General features: G+C 41.3%; 1 protein-coding gene across 5 annotated transcripts in view; it reads left to right on the top strand.

The window, feature by feature from the left end:
* mical2b (microtubule associated monooxygenase, calponin and LIM domain containing 2b) overlaps nucleotides 1–20595 on the top strand; it is a 52408-nt gene extending 31813 nt beyond the window's left edge. For 2 of the 5 annotated variants that reach the window (XM_047596101.1, XM_047596102.1), the window contains exons 15-36: nucleotides 214–282; nucleotides 371–499; nucleotides 1078–1272; nucleotides 1377–1718; nucleotides 2456–2905; nucleotides 4164–4250; nucleotides 4830–4922; nucleotides 5316–5502; nucleotides 5665–5738; nucleotides 5985–6066; nucleotides 11224–11376; nucleotides 12435–12485; nucleotides 13710–13831; nucleotides 13944–14150; nucleotides 14310–14473; nucleotides 15107–15489; nucleotides 16546–16613; nucleotides 16706–16795; nucleotides 18159–18252; nucleotides 18839–18938; nucleotides 19070–19143; nucleotides 19237–20595. In XM_047596101.1, the coding sequence (XP_047452057.1) occupies nucleotides 214–282; nucleotides 371–499; nucleotides 1078–1272; nucleotides 1377–1718; nucleotides 2456–2905; nucleotides 4164–4250; nucleotides 4830–4922; nucleotides 5316–5502; nucleotides 5665–5738; nucleotides 5985–6066; nucleotides 11224–11376; nucleotides 12435–12485; nucleotides 13710–13831; nucleotides 13944–14150; nucleotides 14310–14473; nucleotides 15107–15489; nucleotides 16546–16613; nucleotides 16706–16795; nucleotides 18159–18252; nucleotides 18839–18938; nucleotides 19070–19143; nucleotides 19237–19457 (3435 nt within the window). In that variant the 3' untranslated portion in view covers nucleotides 19458–20595. The remainder of the gene's footprint in view (nucleotides 1–213; nucleotides 283–370; nucleotides 500–1077; nucleotides 1273–1376; nucleotides 1719–2455; nucleotides 2906–4163; nucleotides 4251–4829; nucleotides 4923–5315; nucleotides 5503–5664; nucleotides 5739–5984; nucleotides 6067–11223; nucleotides 11377–12434; nucleotides 12486–13709; nucleotides 13832–13943; nucleotides 14151–14309; nucleotides 14474–15106; nucleotides 15490–16545; nucleotides 16614–16705; nucleotides 16796–18158; nucleotides 18253–18838; nucleotides 18939–19069; nucleotides 19144–19236) is intronic. The other 3 variants (XM_047596104.1, XM_047596103.1, XM_047596105.1) reach the window with 3 other exon arrangements.
* The last annotated feature ends 1414 nt before the right edge of the window (nucleotides 20596–22009 follow it).

Genomic DNA, 22009 nt, shown 5'->3' with positions numbered 1-22009 from the left:
CTTAAGTTACCTTTATTAGAATTTTTCTTGTTTTTTCTTCTGTATTATCATCAATTTTAATCCTTTAATTCAATAATTAAAGGTTCTATGTGACCTCGGACCAGTTTCTCCAAGAGACAATAAAGATCTTGATTCTTAATTTTTAAATAATCCAAATCAGAGTATAATCCAAAGAGAAAGCTGTGAGCAGACATTGACTGTCCTCTGTCACAGGATGACAAGAAACTGGAAGACGACTCGATCAACAAGAGGCGGCGAAAGGGCAATCACTACCTCACTGAGGTAAACCCGGGAATCTGGTTTAGTTTTGGAAACCGAATTTCTGAAATGTTGGAGTCTATCCATATTGAGTTCCCTCCTCTGTCTCCAGTTGTCCTGCCACAGCGCGCCCCCTGCTGGAGAAGATGGGGAGCTGCGTGAGAACAAGGTCCGCTCCATGGCGACTCAGCTGCTGGCCAAATTTGAGGAGAACTCCTCGACCGCAAAGATACGCACAAAGGTTAGAAAGCCGGCTTTTATTTGTTTTTGTTTTTTAATTTTGTTTTGAACTAATTTATATTTCCTGTTTAGTATAATTATTTTCTTCCTTTTTTTGCATTGTCCTGTGATGCTGATGCCATGACTCCTTAAAAAAACCTTCCTGATCTCAGTGGGATGCTGTTTGAATAGCTGATGCATAATTGGTTTTATCCACAGCTTTGATTCTGAACAAATCAAATCTTTAGACACGTGTTTACGCTTTTTTCAGTACAAAACGTTATATAGTGATTAAAATAATATTTAATTTTTGTGATTTTGGTGAAACATCTGTTTCAACACAACATTTACATCCACCGTCCGTCCATCCATCATGTCCGATACAATCCATGAATCCGCCGTCTGCTTTTAATTTGAAAAAAATTCTAGTCTTTCCTTCCCTTTTCCTTCCTAATCTTTTATAATCTATTTTCCTTTTTTCTTCTTTAATACCATTTTCCCTCTTTCTTTTCACCCCCTTCCTTAATTTAACGTCGTTTTCCTTCTCATTTCCCCTTCTTTCCTCCTTCTTTCCTTTCCTTTTCTTTCCTTTCCTTTCAGTTTGATGAGGACACATCCGATCTATCCTTTTCTCCTTCTCTATCTCCTTCCACCACCCCTCTCCTTCCTTATTCAGATGAGGAAGATGAGGAAGAAGAAGAGGAGGAGGAGGAGGAGAACGAAAACCCTCGTTTTGCGAAGCCCAAAGACCCCCCCTCTCCTCTTCCTCTGCCTCCCCCTCGCCCTAAGTGGCAGGTATGCCTCTGACCGCCTCTCGCTCTTCTACCACTTTATCTAATCTCCTCCTCCTCATCCTCCTCCTCCTGTTGCTCTTCCTCATCTCTTCTTCCTCTCTCCAGCCGTCCATCTACCTTCGCCTCCTGGAGAATCCTGACTCTGTGGCTCAGCAGACCACTTTCTTCTTCCCTCCTAAACGCTCTCCCTCTCCGAGCGACTTCGGCCCGATAAGCCCTCCCCGCTCACCGAGCCCCAACGCTACCAAACATTACCCAGAACACACCTCTCCCGACCTGGACGCCGGTCATTTCTCTGCCTCGGGGGTCGATCAGTCCTCTCAGAGTAAAGGCCAGAGACTGTCTGCTAGGGAGTTTTCCAGGAGGAGTATCAAGGAGAGAGCGGTCCTCCTCTCCACCATGTTCCCTGGGTCCTACAAACCATCTGCTCCTCGTTCTCTGTCACAGGTTGTGTCTCGACCATTTTCCAGACTTATACTAATTATTATTTTACTGCTGATGCTGCAGCTTATTCTAGTAAGAAGACGGTATATGATGAACTGTAGTGGACCCAAGACAGCACCCTGGTGAACTCCTCACCGTTAACGTGAATGAAAATAGACTGTATAAATCACAGTCCCTACAGAATGGTTGGCATGGTAACTGGTAGTTGCCATTATGTCACACCCTGTTTTCATAGCGTTAAATAACTAACTAAAACTTATCCAAAGAATTGACACTTGAGCATGCATCAACGTTATATTAACTACGTAAGCTGACAGAAATTTTCTGTGAAAAAAACTTATCTGCGTGTATTTTGGTGTGTTAGTTTGGTCCCATTCGTATATGGAGGGGGTGGAGCCTATGATTTATACTGCATCCAGTCACCAGGGGGAGCTCTGCTTACTTTGGCTTCGCTTTTGAGGAGCAGTTCCGTGTCTGTCATTATACAGTCTATGATCCGACAGAGAAGAGAAATGTTGTAGAAAAACAAGTCAGTGAGAAGTTTCAGGCCTGACTTTATTTTTCATGGAAAATCACATAAAGATTCATGAATCATTTATTCATCTAAAATTATAGTTATTGGTGATTTTGTTGTACGCTGTCGCATTTATCAACATCGGATGGAGGTTAAATAACTTCAGTATAATGACAACAACAAACACTTCGCGGTCTCTAACTTCTGTCCGGCTCCTCTTCTATAGGTGGACTTATCTACCTCCTCCTCTCCTCCTTCCTCCCCCCCTTCTTCCTCACCACCACCTACTCCTCCTCCTCCGTCTGTATCTGCCACCGTCTACCCTGTGGTCCATCCTGTCCCTGACCCCGCTGCCCAGGCCGGTTTCTCCTCTGTCCGACTCTGCACTACTCCTGGACTCAAGGACAGGCCTCACTCCTTCACTCCTTCGTCTTACTCTGTCAAACCAGAGCTAACCTCCACCCTTCACTCTGATTCCTCCACATCTGACCCCCAAACATCTGCTCGTCCTTCCGCATCGGAGGTGTCTCCTCCGCTCCCTGACCACGACCATGAACACGAACACTGTAGCTCAGAAGAAAGTTTACAGAATAATGTGGGAAAGGAGCAGGAGGACCTGCATGAGGCTTCTTGGGGCACATGTGACGATAGAAAATTAGAAAATGATCACGCCAAGGTAAATTTTAAACGTGTCGATGGCCTGGAGACAACCTGTTAGTTCTGCACCGATAACCTGAAAAACTCCAGCAAATGTGAAATTAACATCTGCCTGTTTTAACCTGCTTATATTTAACGCTTCATAACATCTAATGTACTTATTGCATAACCATTGTTTGTGGCTTAAACTGAAGAACACTCTTGCACAATTTATTACAAGCAACTAATTTTCTTTCTAATCTTCTTTCTTAAATAAAAAAAAAACATATATGAGCTGCTTTTTTCTTTGTTTTAAATATGAACTGTTCTACAAAGTTCTACAAATTCTACGCGAATGACTGGATAATTTTATTAATTAGAACTGAGCAGTTGCACCTACAAATTATTTCTTGTACATCGATCAGGCATATCATTATGACCACCTTCCTAATATTGTGTAGGTCTCCTTTGTGCCTCCAAAACAGTTTTGAAGTTAAACGATGCTGCAGAGGTGGAAGTAAGCGTACTAAGCCACATTGATTATGTGGGTTTCCAGAGATGGAGTCCTGTCAAGGATGACACCCAGACTCAGTGGAGTTATCAGTGTGTAACGAGAAACTGTCAACTTTGGCTAGAGTGGACCAATGAGAATGAAAAAAGGAGTAAATTTGTACGTTAGTTGCGGTTAACTGCATGCAAAGCTGTTTAATTGACTTTTTTTGCTGCATTATTGGACCTCAGCTCTGCTGCTTCTCTGCACTGCTTTTTCAGATTATATGACTCTGTTTCACACATCACTGAATTAATACAGAAACAGAGTTTCCCGGCTTTTTCCTTTTGCTTTATAGAAGAGTTTCTGGCAAACTAATCGTACTAGCATGATGCAGTGGAGCGATTTAGATTTCTGACTGAGGTCTGAGAGTTTACCAAGAGTTTCATTGAGCCATTTCACCTCTACAGTGGTGGTAGAAGCTGTCAGAGCTTAAAGTTAAATAAAAGTCCTGCTTAATTACACGTATACATGTTCATATGCATATTATAGCATTAGCAGCAAATCAGATTTAAAAAATGATTAAAAATGTAGTCAAAAATTTTAGATTAAAAATGAAGTCATTCATACAGGTGCTTTATTTTTTGCAAACTTGCCACCATCGCTGTAGATGACTCTGGCTCATTAGGAGAAGATTGTATGAGATTAAAAACTGTAAAATTGAATCCCTGACCCTCCTTTGGTTTTAAATGTCACAGATTAACGCTGAATGATTGTATCAGTGATGCTCATTGTGGTGTTGATTTAGTGCACAGGGAGCCGTGATCTTAAGAATCCCAGAAGAGTCGCTCGCTCTGAGAGCTGTCCGACCGGAGTCCCTAGTTACGTTAAAGAGGTACTAGTCAATACCTCGTGCTGCCTTCAGTGGTGAATGGGAAGTTAAAATATTCAAGCCTAATTTGGGTTTATGCAGTTTTCTTCACAGGAAAGGAAAAAGTTCACATTCACAGTGTCATATTCTTTTCCCTACGTTCAGTGACGCTTACAAGTTCAGAATTTCTGTCCTGAAAGCAGAGGAAAGGGAACACAATCAAATTTATCAAACAAACGAACCTGCGATATTATTCTTGTGAATTAGCTTTTTCAAGACGATGAATAATTTGTTCCATTTCTATGCAGAGACGTAAAATCTAAAAGCATTTAGCTAAAAAGATGCCAACGATTGCCTAGCAACAGTGTTCCCAGAACCAGCGGCCGACGTTGCCACTTCAACACAAATCATTTTGTTTCCATGTTGTCATCACAAGCTCCATTTGAAGGCAGCATGCATACGTTTCCATACCTGTAGAGTAAAATCTTACATTTCTTTTTCTGCTTTTTCAACAGTCTTCTTTCTAACTCCTCTGTTTCTGGTTTCCAATTCCCTCTCTCCTCCTTTGTTCTCCCAATGATGCGCACCTGGCGTTAACGTTAGCGTACAGTCGGAAAAGTATCATCAACCATAGGCGCTAAAGCTCAGAAACTGGCCATCCTCTATGAGACTGACCACCGGCCCAATGCCGCGCCGGTAAGATGCACGTGGATGTGGCAGAGGCTCACCTAACCCAGGCTTCGCTATCCTTTTTGTTTTTGTTGTGCACAGTTCATTCGAGTGTGTGACACTGCATACACGTTAGACTACCGGCATCATCATTACAAACAGCTGATCCCTGAGTATAATTTGATTTTAATCCAGCTCTGACTGCGGATTTGCATCTTGTTCCCTGGCCACATCAGGAAGCAACAACTCAGAAGTGTGAGATGATTCCAAGTGCACACATGCATGCACAACCCAAGCAAACGCAAGCATTTACATGTCTTTATTTCCCCCTCATACAGCTCTTCGAAGCAGATTTGTCCCTAACACTCATATGAAAGTGTAACATCTCTCTAATCCTTCTACCGGTCCTCCTCCTCTCAGTGTGTGCCACGGAAAGAGTTTGCCCCCGGCTTCGGCGGCAGCGACACCTGCCACTTCTGCACCAAGCGGGTGTACGTGATGGAGAGGCTCAGCGCCGAGGGCTACTTCTTCCACCGAGAGTGCTTCCGCTGTGACGTCTGCAACTGCACCCTCCGCCTGGGAGGACACACCTTTGATTCCCAGGAAGGTACGTTTGATTCATTCTGACTCTGGAGACTTTGACCTCACCCAAGTTTTTCTTCTGAAGATCTAGTTTGATGACTTTATCTTCACTTCCTGTCCTTGATTATAGCTTGACTGTTAGACTCTTACGCCGCACATGAATCATAATTATGTGCATCTTTTACAGCAAAGTTCTACTGCAGGATCCATTATGCTCAGCGCCTATCCAGCTCTCACCAGGGCAGGTTCAGAAGGAGAACGGTAGGAACATGTGGCATTGCTGTTTAAGTGCAACACAAAATTTTCTACATTTATGCTTAAAGATTAATCAAAACACATGCAGAGTCCTAAAAGTAGACAATGACACAAGTGAAACAGAAATATTATACCTGTGTATTTGTTATTCATGCATCCCCTCATTTATCTTTTATTCCATTTATTTACCTACAGTTTTTTTGCTGTGTATTGAAATGTTTCTCTGTAATCTTTTTTTTTTTTTTTTTGTAGGAAGACCAAAGCCACGTGGCGGCCTCGACAACGGACGGCGGGAGCTACTCCGCCCCCGGCGGCGTCCAGATTCAACCCGCAGGTACCCTGGTTTCCTTGCTTAGGCGAGGCCTGAGCTGGCCGAGGCGCGCTAGTCGCGCTGTGTGTGTGTTGCCTCGACGGCTGTTGGGAAGTGTGTGTGAGTCTTTCACAGCTGCGGGGTCCCACGTCAGGAGCCGCTCGCACGACTACCTGTTCCTGTATGAGCTGCTGAGCCTGGGCTGTCCTCTGCTCTGCATGATGCATGAGGTGCTGGGACAGATCTACCAGGAGGCCCAGCTGGAGCAGAGGCAGCTCATCGGCCTCCAGTTCACTTAAAGAGGGATGCTAACGAACGGGGGGGGGGGTTGCCTGGGTCGAGTGGGCTCAGGGACGGATTTAAATTTCTTTTCTTGTGCCCAAAATGGGTCAAAGCATTTATGTCGACTGGACTTCTGACATTCCCAGTGTCCATATTGGTTTCATGTTCATGAAGTCGTCATTATTTGATGAAGCAGCTTAAACAGTTGCTACACTTGATTAGCTTCGAGCGCAAGTGCCTGATATGACTTTGGCCTTCATTTATCCTATAATAGGTACTCTGATGGTAACTAGCCCAGGTGCCCTGGTACATGTTTACTGACTCTCCTGGTGTTGAACCCTGCCGAACGCACATCAGACCTGGTATTAACGTGCGTCCTAAGAGATCCAGACACAAGTATCTAGCTTTAATGTCTTCACATCTGGCGTGTGAAATGCGTCCCCCATATGCATCTAGAGCCACCACTTGAGATCTGATCTCAGTTTCAAGCTCCGTATGCAAGTAAACACTGCACAATGTTCTACTGTGAGCTAAATAAAGTCAAACAATGAACAGTTCCGTTTGTTACGTACATCTGGAGCCACCACTTGAGATCTGATCTCCGTTTCAAGCTCTGTACATAAGTTAACACCGACTTTTTTGGTATGCAGTCTCTCAAAACCATGCGTTAAGTTAGTTATTTATGCCAGTTGTGTCCATCAATATGGCCAGGACATACTGTGTGCTCACACTATTAAATATATCATGTTAAAATGGCACCGAGTCCAGCTGTGGTCAGAGCAAAGAGAAAAAAAATAATCTTAAATCCATCCTCGCCGCATTTGGAGTGTCTTCACACCTGCTCCGTATGTAGGTTAACACAGACTTTATCAGACCGCCTTCTCGTGGGGACAACATACTCACACTCTGTCTCAACCACACATGTTAAGATATGTATTTATCGTAGCTGAGGAGCTGTTCCATGAATGTGGCCAGGACACATTATGTGTTCACACTATGTGGTCACAAGTGGCCCAGATCGAATTTCAGACCTTTGTCTGGGCTGTGTACACGCGCATATTTTAAGCCGGCCGGGTCATTCAGGACGCATGTTAATATCAGGTCTGAACAGAGCTGTACACTCTCGTGGGCTCGTTCCAGGCTGCTGTGCTGATGTCTCGACAGTCAGACGTTCCCTTTTCACCACATGGAATCTTTTCATTCATCTCTCTGCTCACAAACGATCTCATTCGACTCATCTGCACTGCTTTTTTTTCTTTTTTTTTTTTCTTTGTCTGACAGGCCTCTAAGTTGCCTGAAAGTAAACGTAGCAAAGACATTTAGTTGCAGTACAGTGACCTGGAACGTGTCCTGCGACTCTAACCTTGAAAAGCCATCTGGACTGTGTTGGGTTTTGTTTTTTTCAATGAACTAAAAAAATGCCTGCTGCACCTTGACTCTGCACAACAGAGATGTGCAATGGAAATGCCAAAACAGTATTTTTATTTTTTATCATTTAATATAATTTCAGTATTATTGTTTTTTTTTTTTTTTCGAGGGGGTCAAGCAGTTTAATTATTATTATTTAAAAGTATTTCACTTTGTGTGTTTTGAAAATATAATTAAATAATTGATGTCACTTTATATATTCTGGGCTCATTATTTATGTTTTTTTTTATTTAATAAAAAACACATTTTGGAAATTTATTGTCTAATATTTAAAAATTGTGGGTTTAAAAAAAATTGAAAAAATTTTTTGTGACCTTTCTGCATTAGGATTTGGGTTTTGGTTTGTTAAAATTAGTAGAAAACAAAACATTGAGCCTTATTTAGAGTCATTCCAGACTGAAGTTTGTCTTTTTGTTCTCAGAGACTGAGTGAAAACATTCACTTTGTTCATGTTTATTTTTTATTTTTATTTGTATTTTTTGGTATTCTGGCCATTTTGGTTTTATTTTGTCCATACTGTAAAACCTTTTATGCTTCCAGTGCTTTCCGTGTAATTCTCAGCACTCTGTACTATCTTTCCATCTTCCATTACCACCCCTCCCCCTTCCAAAAAAAAAAAAAGCATTCATCCATCTCCCTGAACTTCATTTCCTCTGTCTCGTTCACTTCAGTTTGTTCAGTCTGTTTCAAGTTTCCAATGCTGCACCCTCTGATTGGCCGATGTCCTCCAGCCGAGGAAGGTGACGATTGGCCGGTTTGGTCCCAAAACGCTTGTCGTGTTGCTTTTGCATTCGCTGACCGCCCCCTTAGCTCCCCCTCCATCTTCCACGTTAGCTAGCCTGGCGTACGGCATGCTGTGCCCGTAAAGGTGGAATGTGTAGCATTGTCTCAAATACTACAGTAAATAATTAGCATCATCCTAACAACTCACTGCTCCTTTATAAGCTGAAACACAAAGCTGCTGCTCTTCTGTGATTTCATTCATATAAAGACCAAAACCAACAATGTTTTATTTCATTATTACTGACTGAAGATGCTAATCTTTTTAGCCAAGGGAGGACGAACAACTTTGGGTGTTTGAGGGATTAAATTGTCACTTTCAGGTGTACCTACATATTGTCTTGCTGGACTACATGTTTAAAAGAATGCTAGTAGTCCTCCTGTAATTACCTGAAGAAAGAAAGAAAATGGACCACCTGTTTGCACTTCTGCTTACAAGGATCTTGTCATGGTGTCCATTTTTTATACAGTCTATGCCTCAGTCAGAACAGAGTGACAGGTCAGATTTATAGGGCTGGTGTAAACCTTTAAAAACCTCTGGGATAAATCCTCTGAGCATGTTTGCTCCACGTGGGCTAAACATCAGGCGAGGGACAGAAACATGGAGGTAGAAAAACAACCTGTTGATAGAAAAGACAAACAAAGTCCAAATATATGTGGACAATAACGCTGAAAACCTGGTCGTCATCTATATATGCTTTGTCCAAAATGTGTGCAAACACATAAATCTGATCCAGTTGCTTAATTTAACGCCCAGTTCAGTTCTGATCAGAGTGATTTCAGTCAGGTTTAAAGCTATTGTTGTCTGCAGAGGAGGAATACCCTGCAGTCTTACATGTTGGCTTTTGGTCTTTTCATGAGATTTTCTTTTGGCAAAGCTTACTCGATGCTCACATACCACCTTTTAGTTGATTGTTTTGTTCCATTCGTCCTTCAGGCTGAACCGTAACCCTTCTAACACTCACGTCGTGCTGTGCTTGTCCCTAACTTCCTTAACGCCGAGCATCCCTCCATCCAGCCTCCCGCTCCTTCATCTCGTTGAACGATAACATGTGTCCACGTGTCTGTGGTCTGTCTGTGGTTCCCTCTGTTCCAGGAGGAGGCCTCCCCCCCTCAGAGCCCCTCTCTGCGTCCCTCTCATGCGCCTCCTAGCCTCTTGCTGAGGAGATCAGCAACCACAGTTAAACCAGCTTTCTCTTTTTTTCTTTTTTTTTTTGCACACTGCCCCCCCATCTCTTTCACTTGTGTCCGTAAAAACGCCAGCCTTCTGTTTGTTTTTGACAATCACCTGTAAAACTGCTTAATTTATGCTATTTATAAGCTTGTAAATATATATATATATATATTCCAGAAATAAATCAGTTTGATCACATAAAGTATTTTGCGTCGTCGTCGTTTGTTGCCAGTCAGCTGAGCCACGCCACTAATTCCCAGGAAATAATGAATTCACTCTAGTGTTTAAATTTCATCCTTTGATAAACAGACTTCTTTTTATTCCTTCTGACCTAACGTCACACACACGGCTTTCTGTTAACAATTAACACGTGCTTCGTAACATCCGATGAGAAGCCATTAATCCCACGATTGGTGATGCAAAAAAAGGAACAAAGAGCTTTATCATTATTATTATTATTATTACTGCAAATAAGAGATCTAAGACATCAGTCAACCTGAACAGAATTGAAGTGAATCTCCTGTCAGCTTCTTTATGGGATCTTCTCTGTCCTTCTCTCTGGGTTTAAAATCTCTCTGGAGTAAAGTTTGTATCCTTTTTATTTTATTTTATTTTTTTCACTCTCTGTTCTCTTCAACGTCTTGCGAGTGTTTGTACCAAGAAGGTTTTTTTTTAATTTTTTTTTTGACAAGTGGAATCACCTTTGGAAAGATTCTGTACATTGTTGACCCCGTTGACTTCTGTGAGTACTCATGAAACGTGCTTGTGTTTGTTATTTTGCCGATGCCAAATGGAGTGAAGCAGGGGTGTCAAACATACCGGGGGCCAAAACCGACCATCCAGATGGTACGGCAAGGCCCCCGGCGTCAATTTAGAAGACATTAACTGCAATTTCTCAATAAAAAATAGCTGCTGTTCCTAAATTGTCCTCTGTTATAGTTGAAGGAGTGGACATAACTCAACACCGAGACCCAAAACTAAACAGCAGATGGCAGCAATGTGCAGAAATGGGCCTTTTTTCCCAACTTTTTTTTTTTTTTTTTTTTTAAGAGATTTCAGGTTGTCCATAAACTATTTAATAAAGGGACAATTTATTAAATGTAAACATTTTCATAAAATATTCCTTTGCCTTAAAACAAAGGGAAACATTTGGAGTTGTTATTATGTTACTGGGCCGTGCTGCTTCAGATCAAATTGAACTAAAATGAGTTTGACACCCCTGGAGAAAAGTTAAATTCTGTAATATCGAATAAATGTGGAATGCATCTAAAGTTGTTTAAAGAGCATGTGGGACTCCCAGAACCAGAAACTGTGTTCTCTTTCTTTTGCTAGACAAACTTAATTGTGTAAAATGTATAGGTTGCACTATAAAGTACTGTGTTTTTAGTTGAGATAGAGTGCATGCTTCTTAATATTTCTGCAGAACAGATGAGTATGTAGATTAAACTTAAATGTCCACACGTTGTTTTTTTTTTTTTTGTTTGTTGTTTTTTTCTTATCATTTTATTATTTTGTAGGTGAGGCGTCCAGTTTGCACTCAGAGCAGCTCGATAAAGTCTCAGAGGATGCAGATGAAATTTCAGAGATGGCCGTGGACGCGCTCCATGCTTCCTGTGTCGTCAGCCAAGATGGCGCCGGGGCCCCGGGTCAAAGCCAGGACGGTGTTAAAGGTCAGTTCTCTTGCTTTCACTGGACGAAGGCGACCCTCTGTTTTTTTATTTTTTTTTATTTTATTTTCTCAGCACCAAATTTAATGGGTTTTCAGTCTTGGTTATTGCTTGAAAACATAATATTCCCAGAGGGAGAATCTTAGACTGGATGAACTGGAACTGGCGACTCTGCTCAGATTGTTTGCGTTGGGAGGCGCTCGGCCCGTTTATGAGTGGGAGTCGAGGGTGGGACCGGTGTATTATGTTTGAATATTTGTTATTTTATCTGTGCAGTGCTGAGTTTTTTTTCTGGACTGAACGCTCTGTCCCCGCTCATTTCTGCACAGGAGCAAAGCAAACTCAGCAGTGTTGGCTTTTAAAGCTTCTCCAGATCCGTGACCCCGAGTACTTCCTGGAGTGGGAGCGGCCGAGCGGCTCCTCCCGTCTGCAAATAGAGCGCCTGTATTCTCTGATGATTCTAAAATATCTGCTCAACTAATGTGACTCCCTGCAGCTTCAGGGTGTCTTTGTGATAATCAGCAGATGTAAATGTACTTTTTATATAAAGCACAAAAAAAAAGACCAAATCACTGCTGGAAAGTTTTCAAATAATTAAATAAACTTATTAAATTAGAGATGTACACAGGACCCTGTGTGCAGAGACATTAAACTGTCAGTTTAATACTAAAATAGCTTCTGTATATTTTGCTTGCTGGCTCCAGAGTAAAGATAGTTTGGTGTGAAATGGATAATAAAAAGTGGCAAACCAAGACTTCACCACTTTGTTCACCTGAGCATCAAAAGGCAACTTTCCAGTCTATTTTTGGGAATTATTATTTAATGAGTTTTTAATTTCAACAAGGCAGGAGCTAATACAAGAAGCAAACTTTTTTTTTTTTTTTTACATTCGATGAGTCCTCTTCACGCAAATACACCTGATTTTATCACATAATAGTCTTCCTGTCTCATAATGTTTATATCGTACTATCGCAGCAGATCTGTCTTTCATTTTGTTGTTAATCTATTGATGATTTTACTTCTGCAACGTAACGATTCAGTACGTCTCCTCTTCTCTGCAGATCACTGCAACAACAAACAAGGCAGTCGCTGGAAACGGAAGATCAGAGCGAGTGAGTACCAGTGGCAGATGACTGTAATCAGTGTTTGAATGAGAACTTGGCCTGCTCTGTATACACCCACAGTAGTGAGTGATTTCACTGAAGAAGCCACTTGGACGGAACGTCTTCAAGAAAGTTACCTTTGTTTCAGCTCTTTTTGGATAGTCGGTCGATTCGTTTCATGTACTTTTGAGCTTGAATTAAATTTCTTACTGACTTGATGACTGTGCAGCATGATGCATAAGAATCTAGGTTGTCTTTGTTTTAGATACCTAACATCTGCAGCTTTTCCCAATTCTGTCTAGTATCTAGAATCGAATAGTTTAGCCAAGTGCGTCCAGGAGATAAACTGTGTTGTTGTTCTACTCGTTCAACACTAGAGGGCAGTGTAGCTCAACTTCCGTGGCTGTGATCAGGAGTTTTTTAGTTTTTTTTTTAGTTCAGTATTCAGTCCTTTCTTCTTTTCTGTTTCACACCGATTATTTATATCCTCCAATAACAATAAGGAATTGAATGAATAGAAACGTTGGTGACATGGAGACATCCCTGTCATCTTCTTCTACGCTGTCAATTCAGTGATGTCTATAAAGTTGGGGGAAAAATCCTTCTTCTTGTTCTTCCCCTCTTCATTCGAATTTTCTTTCTCTACATATAAGTATATGTCCTGTATAATGCACACTGTATTGATAATATTAATAATATCCCATTTTGTTCTTCGGTTCTTTATTTTCCCTATACTCGTTTATGCTTTCTTTTCTTCCTCATGCTCTTCTTCTCCTCCTATTCTCCGCCTCACCCTTTCTTCCTCCCCCCTTTTCCTTGTTCCTATTCTCCACCTCCTCTTCTCTTGTTTGTCTTCCTTCAGGCTGGCTTCTTCCTCTTTGTCGACCTCTTTTGTCTCTTATTCCTTGTTCTTCTCCTCCTTCCTTTCCTCCTCCACTTCGTCAAAAACGTTCCAAAGCGATTGATATATTCACTGTTGTCTCATCGGATCATTTTTATTCAGCGTCCATTTACGCAGCTTAATTAGATCAGGATCGTTTCAGTCAGGTTGTCCATGTGAACTTAGTCACTTTCACGTTCTTTAGCAAAACAAAACTCTGAAACGCTTCTCCTCTATTTTTTAATCTCTTCATGTGTCTTTATGAGGATCAGTTAATGGAAAAAAAAAAACAGATCGATATGACCCATAATTGTGTAACTGAATGTCCTGTTTCCTGTCGTCTTTGCCCGCAGCCTTCCCTCTGATCTTCGTCAAACACTTTCAGAGAAGCTTGCCGCTGGACAAAGGAGGACCGGAGACCGTCCCCGAGGCCGACTCTGACTTCGAGGAGATCACGTCATCTGAAAAAACAACCGTAAACATGCACTTTCACCAAAAACGGCCGGTTACTGGAGAACCGTCCAAACTCATTTATGACTATCAGATAAATATTTATTAATATGACTCATTCATTCCCCTTTTCTCAGAACTCTGACTGCAGCTCCAAAACGTCAGCCGATACCTCGAATCCTCTAGAGGGAGACGAAGTAAAGACCGTCTGCAGCTCGTCCACCCCAAAGAAGCGCCTGCTGTTATCCATCTCTGAGAAAGAGAAGCTTCTGAACTGGGACATAGAGGTCAAACCAGAGGAACCTCCCGTTAAAACAGTCACCAACAACACTCAAAAAGACCAGGTGGAGACTTTATATCAGAACCTGGCTGCGAAAGATTTTTTTGTCCTTCTACACAAAGCCCAATGCAGTGCTCCAAAAACAGAGATGTGTGAGAGATGAGGGGAATTAATTCCGCGTTGTGTTGACCAAATTTTTTCCCGTCCTCTGATGTGTTATCAGGTACAAGCAGAGGCAGATGCAGATAAGCCTCAGACGAACGGAGAAGCCTCCCAGAGCCAAACCCCCGCTTCGTCGCCATCAGCCTTCCAGGTCATAGCCAACGCCATAAGGAGGACATTCAGTGTGACCAATCACTCCAGCCGCTCCAACACTGCAGTCATAATGTTCGTATTAAGTTCTATGCCTTCTCTTTATTTAAAGCTAGTGTAGGCAGTAGGGAGTTGCACGAGTTCAGATCTTCTTTCTGAAAAAGACAGTAGAACGTTTCAACAATGAAATCTATAGTCTTGATGTGAATACATATGCTGAGAACAGACAGTTCATGCGCTACATTTTGTGCTGCAGATATGTATAGCCTGTATAAAAACAGGCTGCAAACCAGCACCATCAGTATAATTTAATAGCACTCCGCTTTATCAAACTTGCCCCATTACCTCAGGGCGTTTGACGAAGCTGTTAATTGACTGCTGTCCAAAGGATTTGGACCTTTCCTCTGCTAGTGTTAGCGGATGCCATTTTTTAGATTAGTGTGCGTTGCAGTAGTACTTTTGTTGTATTTCAGGACTGACATGTCTCGGTAGTATGGGCTGCTACTTTGCTGCAACACCCCACTGGGCTCCTCATCTGTCTTCTCGGAGGCGTTCATGTTGTTATTGTCGTGTGATATAGTCGACTTGATGCTTAAAGCGTCATGGCACAACAGTGAAGTCGTCGATCAACTAGTCTGTACAACCCCTAGTAGGCAGTGGGAAAAAAAATACTTCAGTGTGAATGTATATTGTGATTTGCTTCCCCAGACGACCCAAGCACAACGGCCACCGCAAACAGAGGCCCATGTCCGAGGGAGCGTTCAACTTCAGCTCGCTCTTCAGCTCCGCTAATCAGGAGTCATCCATAGAGGAGAAGAAGGCCGGCGTACATTCGTCTCACTGGGCCTCGATGGGGTCGGATCCGTGGGGCTCGGGGCGGGACCTGCCCTCCCTGTTGCAGCAGGTGTCCCTAAAGGGTCGGAGAGACTCTGGAGGGGTGTTCTCCGACGACATGGGCTCACTCCCGCGCCGAAGGGTTGACCTGTTCTCCTCGCTGAGGCTTAGGAAGAGAGAGCTGTCAGAGAGCGAGAGGAAGGACCAGGAGGCTCAAAAGGAAATCAGGACCATACTCTCCAACCTCAGAAACAAAGGTCAGTGTAGTGACTCCTAATGATGATTGATATTATATTGTTTGACTGACACAGAAACCTTAAATGTTGTCAAATGAGATTTTTATGAAACAGAATTTATTCTTTCCATTATTTACATGATTTGCACAGAAAAACACCAGTGTATTCACTTCCTTGTAGCTCTTGTTTTTGATCTCCACCAGCTCCTAAATTAAAAAGTTAATGTATATTACAGTATATTATATGACTAACACAGAAACATCTAGAAATGGAAGAAGGATTAGAGGAATGTGTACCTTCACTTCATTTGGTCGATTCATCAGAGGAATCCACCTTTTTCTGAATGTGTCCCTTTGGAGCCTCTGTGCAAATGTCATCTCATACATTACTTATACTTTTTGGAAGTTGAATATTGTCAAATAAGATTTTTATGAAGCAGAATTTAGTCAAAGCCTTGAAGAAGTACATATGTAAATTATATTATATTTGATGGACATGACCAAAACGTATGAATGCCAGTTTCTCAGTATCAACACAATACTGAGGGAATGTTGCTATCATATTGGCAAATAATTACTTAATTGCAGGGTTACTACAGAATGACTCACATAAGCATTGTGCTAATAGCTTTATGTTTGGTCTCCACCAGCTTTTAAGGAAAAACATCTGTCTCCTTAACATCTAATTCAGAAAGTTCCCCAGCTAGCTGCTAATTTAGTCTCTTTTCTGTAGTAAGACTGAAACAAAACATTAAACTATGTGGGAATGACGTGAGAGCTGAGAGGAAGTCTGCTTTCAGGCATGTGACGGGGGTCACATTCACATATGAAGTTTGATTTCTAGCAGAGAGAGAAGATATTCTGTTTTTTCCCTTTCAAAATGTTTTAACCAATGTTTCACAATGAAAAACAAAGTAATTCCTCCAATCTCCACATTAAGGCCCATATTAGCAGAGTGAGACTGCTAATTTTCTCCTGTTATGCTTTTTAATGTGTCGTGGATCAAATCAGACAACCGATAATTCTGAGGTGCGTGATCATAGAGACTCTAAGTGTTTCTGTTTCTTCAATTTTTTAGCCTCCAGTCAACAGAATCTGGAATCTTCAAGTGACGACGAAAATGAAAACCCGGCTTCCAATCAGAAGGTTTGTACAGAGAGTTTGCACTGAAACTCTTGTATATTTACAGTTTTCTGCATGTTTACATTCTCTGACATGTTTTATGCTTCCTGTCACAGCTGTGTTTAGAGAAACAGAGGAAGAAGCAGGAAAAGACAGTGGCCCAGCAGGCCAAACGAGAGCAGCTCAAAAGGCTTCACAGAGCTCAGGTATTATTCTTTTCATCTGGATATTTGTAGAAATTGGTCCAAAAGAAAACATGCAAACACCTAAATTCCATCTCACTTTATTACTGTGCTTTCTGCTACCAGTGACCATTTTCCTTTTTTAACCATTTTTGTACAAACGATAGTTGTTCCAACAGACTGAAAATATAATAGGATAAGTGTTGGACAACCCACAGTAGTTGTAAATATTTTGGGAAGTGTGGTAATCTTTTTAATTCTTTAAACTTCATCACAATCTCCCATTTCCTCCAGGATGTAACTGCACTCAACCAAGAAATCATTCAACACAAAACCTGCTCTCATTTTTTTTTTTAATACGTTTTGGATTGTTATATAGATTACACAACCAATATGTGTCATAGCTTACTAGCCTCCCAGCTAATACTAGCTCTTCCCACATTCGTAGCCTCCTGTCCTGCCAGGTAATAGTAGCTCCTCCTATCTTCCTAGACTCCCAGCTAATAGTAGCTCTTCCTAGCCTCCCAGCTAGTAATAGTTCTTCCTAGCCTCCTAGCCTGCCAGCTAACAGTAGTGTCCCCAGCTCCCAGGTAGTAGTAGCTCTTCCTCGCTTCCTACCCTCCCTGCTAATAGTAGCTCCTCCTATCTTCCTACCTTCCCTGTTAATAGTAGCTCTTCACAGCTTCCTGGCCTCCCAGCTAATGGTAGCTCTTCCTAGCCTCCAAGCTAATAGTAGTTCCTTCTAGCTTCCTAGCCTCCCAGCTAATAGTAGAGCTTTGTGTTTCAACTTTTGAAAGACACATACAGACTACGACCACCTGTTGGTGTGGAGTACGCTTGTACCAGTCGACTGTTGGCGGTAGTCTTTTAGGTGTATTCAAGTGCGACTTTTGGTTCAGACACAGGCAACGTCACGGCCTTCACTGCTGGCAGTTCTTTAGTAGATTTATACTTATCAAACAAAGGGACGTTGAAATAAAAGGTCTGTAACCTTCCGCAGTTGATTTCAATAAAGGCCCTGGTAATCATTAAATGCATGAATATAATAAATGATTTATATTTCAGAGAATGTCATAACTCTCCTTCAACTCCAGAAAGTTCCTCTTAATGATTATCTTCCATTACAATGACGGTAAATGAAATTTCAAATTACATTTCAAAATCTGAACTCATGATTCATGTAACCACCAAAAGAAAAGGAGCCTTTGAATTACTCACAATGCGAAGGACACTGTGCGACTTTACTGTTTCATTTCACCGCTAGTGAACTCAGATCTGTTGCATCGAGGTGAAAGCAGACATGTCCAAGAACGATTTTTTAATTAATCTCCTTTGATCGTATGTGATTACATGTATCATATACTGATATAATGTTTGCCTTGTGCAGGTGATCCAGAGACAACTGGAGGAAGTCGGAGAGAAGCAAAGGGATTTGGAGGAGAAAGGAGTGGCGATAGAAAAGATCATAAGAGGGGAAGCAGGTAATGAACAGCGCGTCCACATGCTCAGCTCAGTGCTTTACAGAGGCCTCTGAATGTCAGTGCTGCAAGGATACTATTAAATGGCAAGAGTCTGAACCGTAACACCTCAATTCAACTCGGTGGAATTCCACGGTGAAAGCTTCATTCATTTTTTCCTGCTCGTACTGTTTAATTGCAGTGCCCATACTTTTCAGACCATTTAGAGGAAAGCTTTGCCCTGTAATCCCAGCCAGGTTAAAATACCGCACACACAGTTAATGGCTCTACTCACAATACACACCGAGAATCCACTGGCGCTCCATCTTTTTTTTTTTTTTTTTGTTACAGTACAGGGCTTTGTTTGTCTTGGAGTGAATAGTGAGGTCTCGTTATGTTGAAAAGCAAACCACATGACCTGTGTGTGTGATTGACGTTTGGTTCCACTATTATTTAAATGGCTTTGCATAATTGATATTTTTTTAATTCTCCATTTTATCCGCCTCCATCCCTTTCAACCTTTCCACATTTATTCATCTGTACCTTTCTCTATCGTTCCTTCCTACCTTCCCTCTTTGCTTCGTTCCCTCTTGTGCTTCCGTCCTACCAGATGCGGACGACAGCGACGAGGCCCAGCTCTACCAGTCGTGGTTTAAACTCGTTCTGGAGAAGAACCGATTGGCGCGATACGAGTCCGAACTCATGATCTTGTCAGTGACTGCACCAGAAAACACACACATATTTTTTTAAAAAAATACAAGGATTGTTTTAATATTTCTGCAATTCCTATTTCTCACCAGTAGGGGTCAAGCTATTTTTTTTGTTTCTTTCTCTGTTTCAGTGCCCAAGAGCTTGAACTGGAGGACACACAGAGTCGGCTGCAGCAAGATCTACGATGCAGAATGGCAGAAGAGGGTAAGGCCTTAAACACGCAGCGACACAGTCCAACACAGTGGACACACAGCCCATTCATCACCTTCTTTTTTTTTTTTTTTTATGTCATTTTAGATACAAAGAAGAGTGCCTCCGAGCTGCAGGAGGAGCAGGAGATCCTGTCTGAAATCATGAGGACAGTTGAGAAGCGAGACATGCTGGTGTCTGTGCTGGAAGAGCAGAGGCTGAAGGAGAGGGCCGAGGACAAGGACCTCGAGAGCCTGGTGTTGTCCAAAGGCTACGAGTTTCACTGGGCCCACGTGGATGACAGCTGGGGCCAGGAGAAGCTGGACTGAGTGCAGGATGGATAGAAAAAAAAAGTACACGTTTTTACCGCAGTCGTTTGCTTTCCTCTTGTGATGATTCAAATCTAGAAAACGTGGACAGGATGGGAATGTCTTTTAACCACCCTGAAGAAGAGGACAAGGCTTTATATAGACTCACTTTGAGCTTGTATGTTGAGTTCGGAGTCAGAGGAATGGAAATGGAGCCCTAGCTAATGACTTCCTTTGCAGCCATGAAGGCTAATCACATCTCTGCCATTAAAGTCATTTAACCTCCACACTCAGAGGTCTAATCTGTCACGGCCCTGGCTGACATTGACCTGCAGCTGGATGTAAGATCTACTTAACCACTTCTAATAATGTGACATTTTTGCACATCTCATAAACGAAACTGACTGCCTACTGATTTTTTTTGAGTTGTTCGTAATAACACTGACTGACTTCACTGGATAGCACATGGAGTTTTTGCACAGCGTGAAATGTTTAAAATTTGTGTAATTTCATCCAGAAATGTGCTTCATGTAATGCACTGTTAGTCACTTTGTGTGCAGCTATGTGTGTGTGTGTGACTGCTTGTTCGTATTTTGTGTTGTTTCACTTCAAAATGAAATTCAGCTGTATGTACACTCAGACACTAAAAGAGCCCCAAGACAAGTGGCTGGAAATCTCAGGGTAGAAAACTGCTGCTGCACAAGCTGCACAGGAGGCCACCTTCCCAATTAGTGAGGTATACCACCTGCCGTGTGTGTCACTGGTTTGGGGATGTGACCATGTGTGTGACCTGGAAGTCTAAGTGTGCTACCCTTTGGTCAACTACTGCCAGTTTGGATTGATCAGTTTTGATCATTTTAAACCCACTGTAAAGGGGCTGTGAGTCAGAACACCAAGTATATCTTCCCTTTGAGGTGATAAATAATGTGTTTACATGGGTTTTAATCCCAGGACAAGTCACCACACTATCATTTTTTCCACTCCCTCGGCTTTATATGTTATGTTTGTGCATTGTTTGTGGATTAACAAATATTAAGTTATGTTTCCATGGTTAAAAAAACAACTGTAACCTGTTTCTGTATGTTTTGGTTTTATGCTGCTTCGAGTATTTAAATGGAAAAGAATCTTAAATAAAAATTAATTTGAGTTTTTGCATAGATATTATGGTGACCAAATCTTTTTTTCTGTCTGTTTGTGTGTAGCCTTTAGCTAGCTATCCAGACAGCTTTAGACTTTATAGATGTTAATCTTATTTTAGTAGTCGGGGCAGACAGTTAATTTGTTTAATAGTTATAATAGAGTCAATATGCAAATAAAATTAAGCAAAAATTTGAGAAGTTCATGTTTCGGTCCTCCATATTGGTAACTTGGCCAAATGTTTAATTAGCCATACAGAACAGATCTGACTTTTTTGTAGCATTAACCTTATTAAAGAAGTTTTAGACTTTATAGCCGTCATACACAAATGGTATACAAATAGTATAGAAATAGTTATACATAGATGCATAGTTAATTCTTCACATTTTATTAATGGTTATGATATGTGCCAACATGCAGTTAAACCATTTCAAAATGGCGGTAAACATTTAGCTGTAGCTACTGAGATAGTGTTAGTCTTTACTTATTTTAATCTTATTATATTAATCTGGATGGATATTTTCCCCCTTCTTTTATTTATTTTTGTTAATAATTATGATCTGGGCCACCATGCAGATACAAGTGAGATAAAATCTATGAAGTATAGCTTATCATTTATCGGTCTTATCGGTAGCTATCCAGAAGTTCCAGTGTTTAGCCTTATTATCTCTCATTATTTTAGTCAGGATGGATTTACTTTTTTTAGATTTACTGAATTTATTGAATTGTTATGATGTAGGCAAGTATGCAAATATAACTGAGATAACATTTGAGAAGAAAGCTAATGACGCCATGTTTCCTCCAACTCAATGTCCTGTGGGACTTCAGCTTCCAGACATAGTGGTGGTGGTGACAGATGTGGCGATACCAGCTGGTGCTAATCTCAGAAAGAAGGAACACGATAAGTTGACGTACAAAGGCAAAGGTGTGTATTTGTTTAGCAAATTTTGGTATTTCAAACTCATATGTTTTTACAATGACCTAAATTGTGACATCGTTACCATTAAGGGACAAAAACGCCCTGGGCATATGTAACATATATTAGCCATAATACAGTATATGTTACATAATGAACAACATAAATCTTTAATCTGCTTTAATCATAATCATAGATACGAACATTTTAATTAATTTCTGACTTTTACTCACAGCAAAAAAAAAATAATAAGTAAAAATCAATAATCTATATGCAAAGTGGATTTTTTGGGGGAGCTTTAGACATGACAGTGATTAGAAGCAACATTTGATGAATTTTTGTTTTGTCCGATTTTCAAAACTAGTTACATTGTTACCAATAAAGGATAGAAGTGTCCCTCTAACTAAACAGCTAAGCTAACTTGTCGTGTTTTGGTCATGTATGCGGCTCTTCTCCTCCCGGATCCCCTCATAGACCCCCGGTCCAGGGGGACGCTAAGCTAGAACCAACCCTCCACCGT

Source organism: Mugil cephalus, chromosome 10, assembly GCF_022458985.1.
Source record: "Mugil cephalus isolate CIBA_MC_2020 chromosome 10, CIBA_Mcephalus_1.1, whole genome shotgun sequence".
In the NCBI taxonomy this organism is placed as follows: Eukaryota; Metazoa; Chordata; class Actinopteri; order Mugiliformes; family Mugilidae; genus Mugil; species Mugil cephalus.
This window is presented reverse-complemented; position numbering and strand designations above follow the sequence as displayed.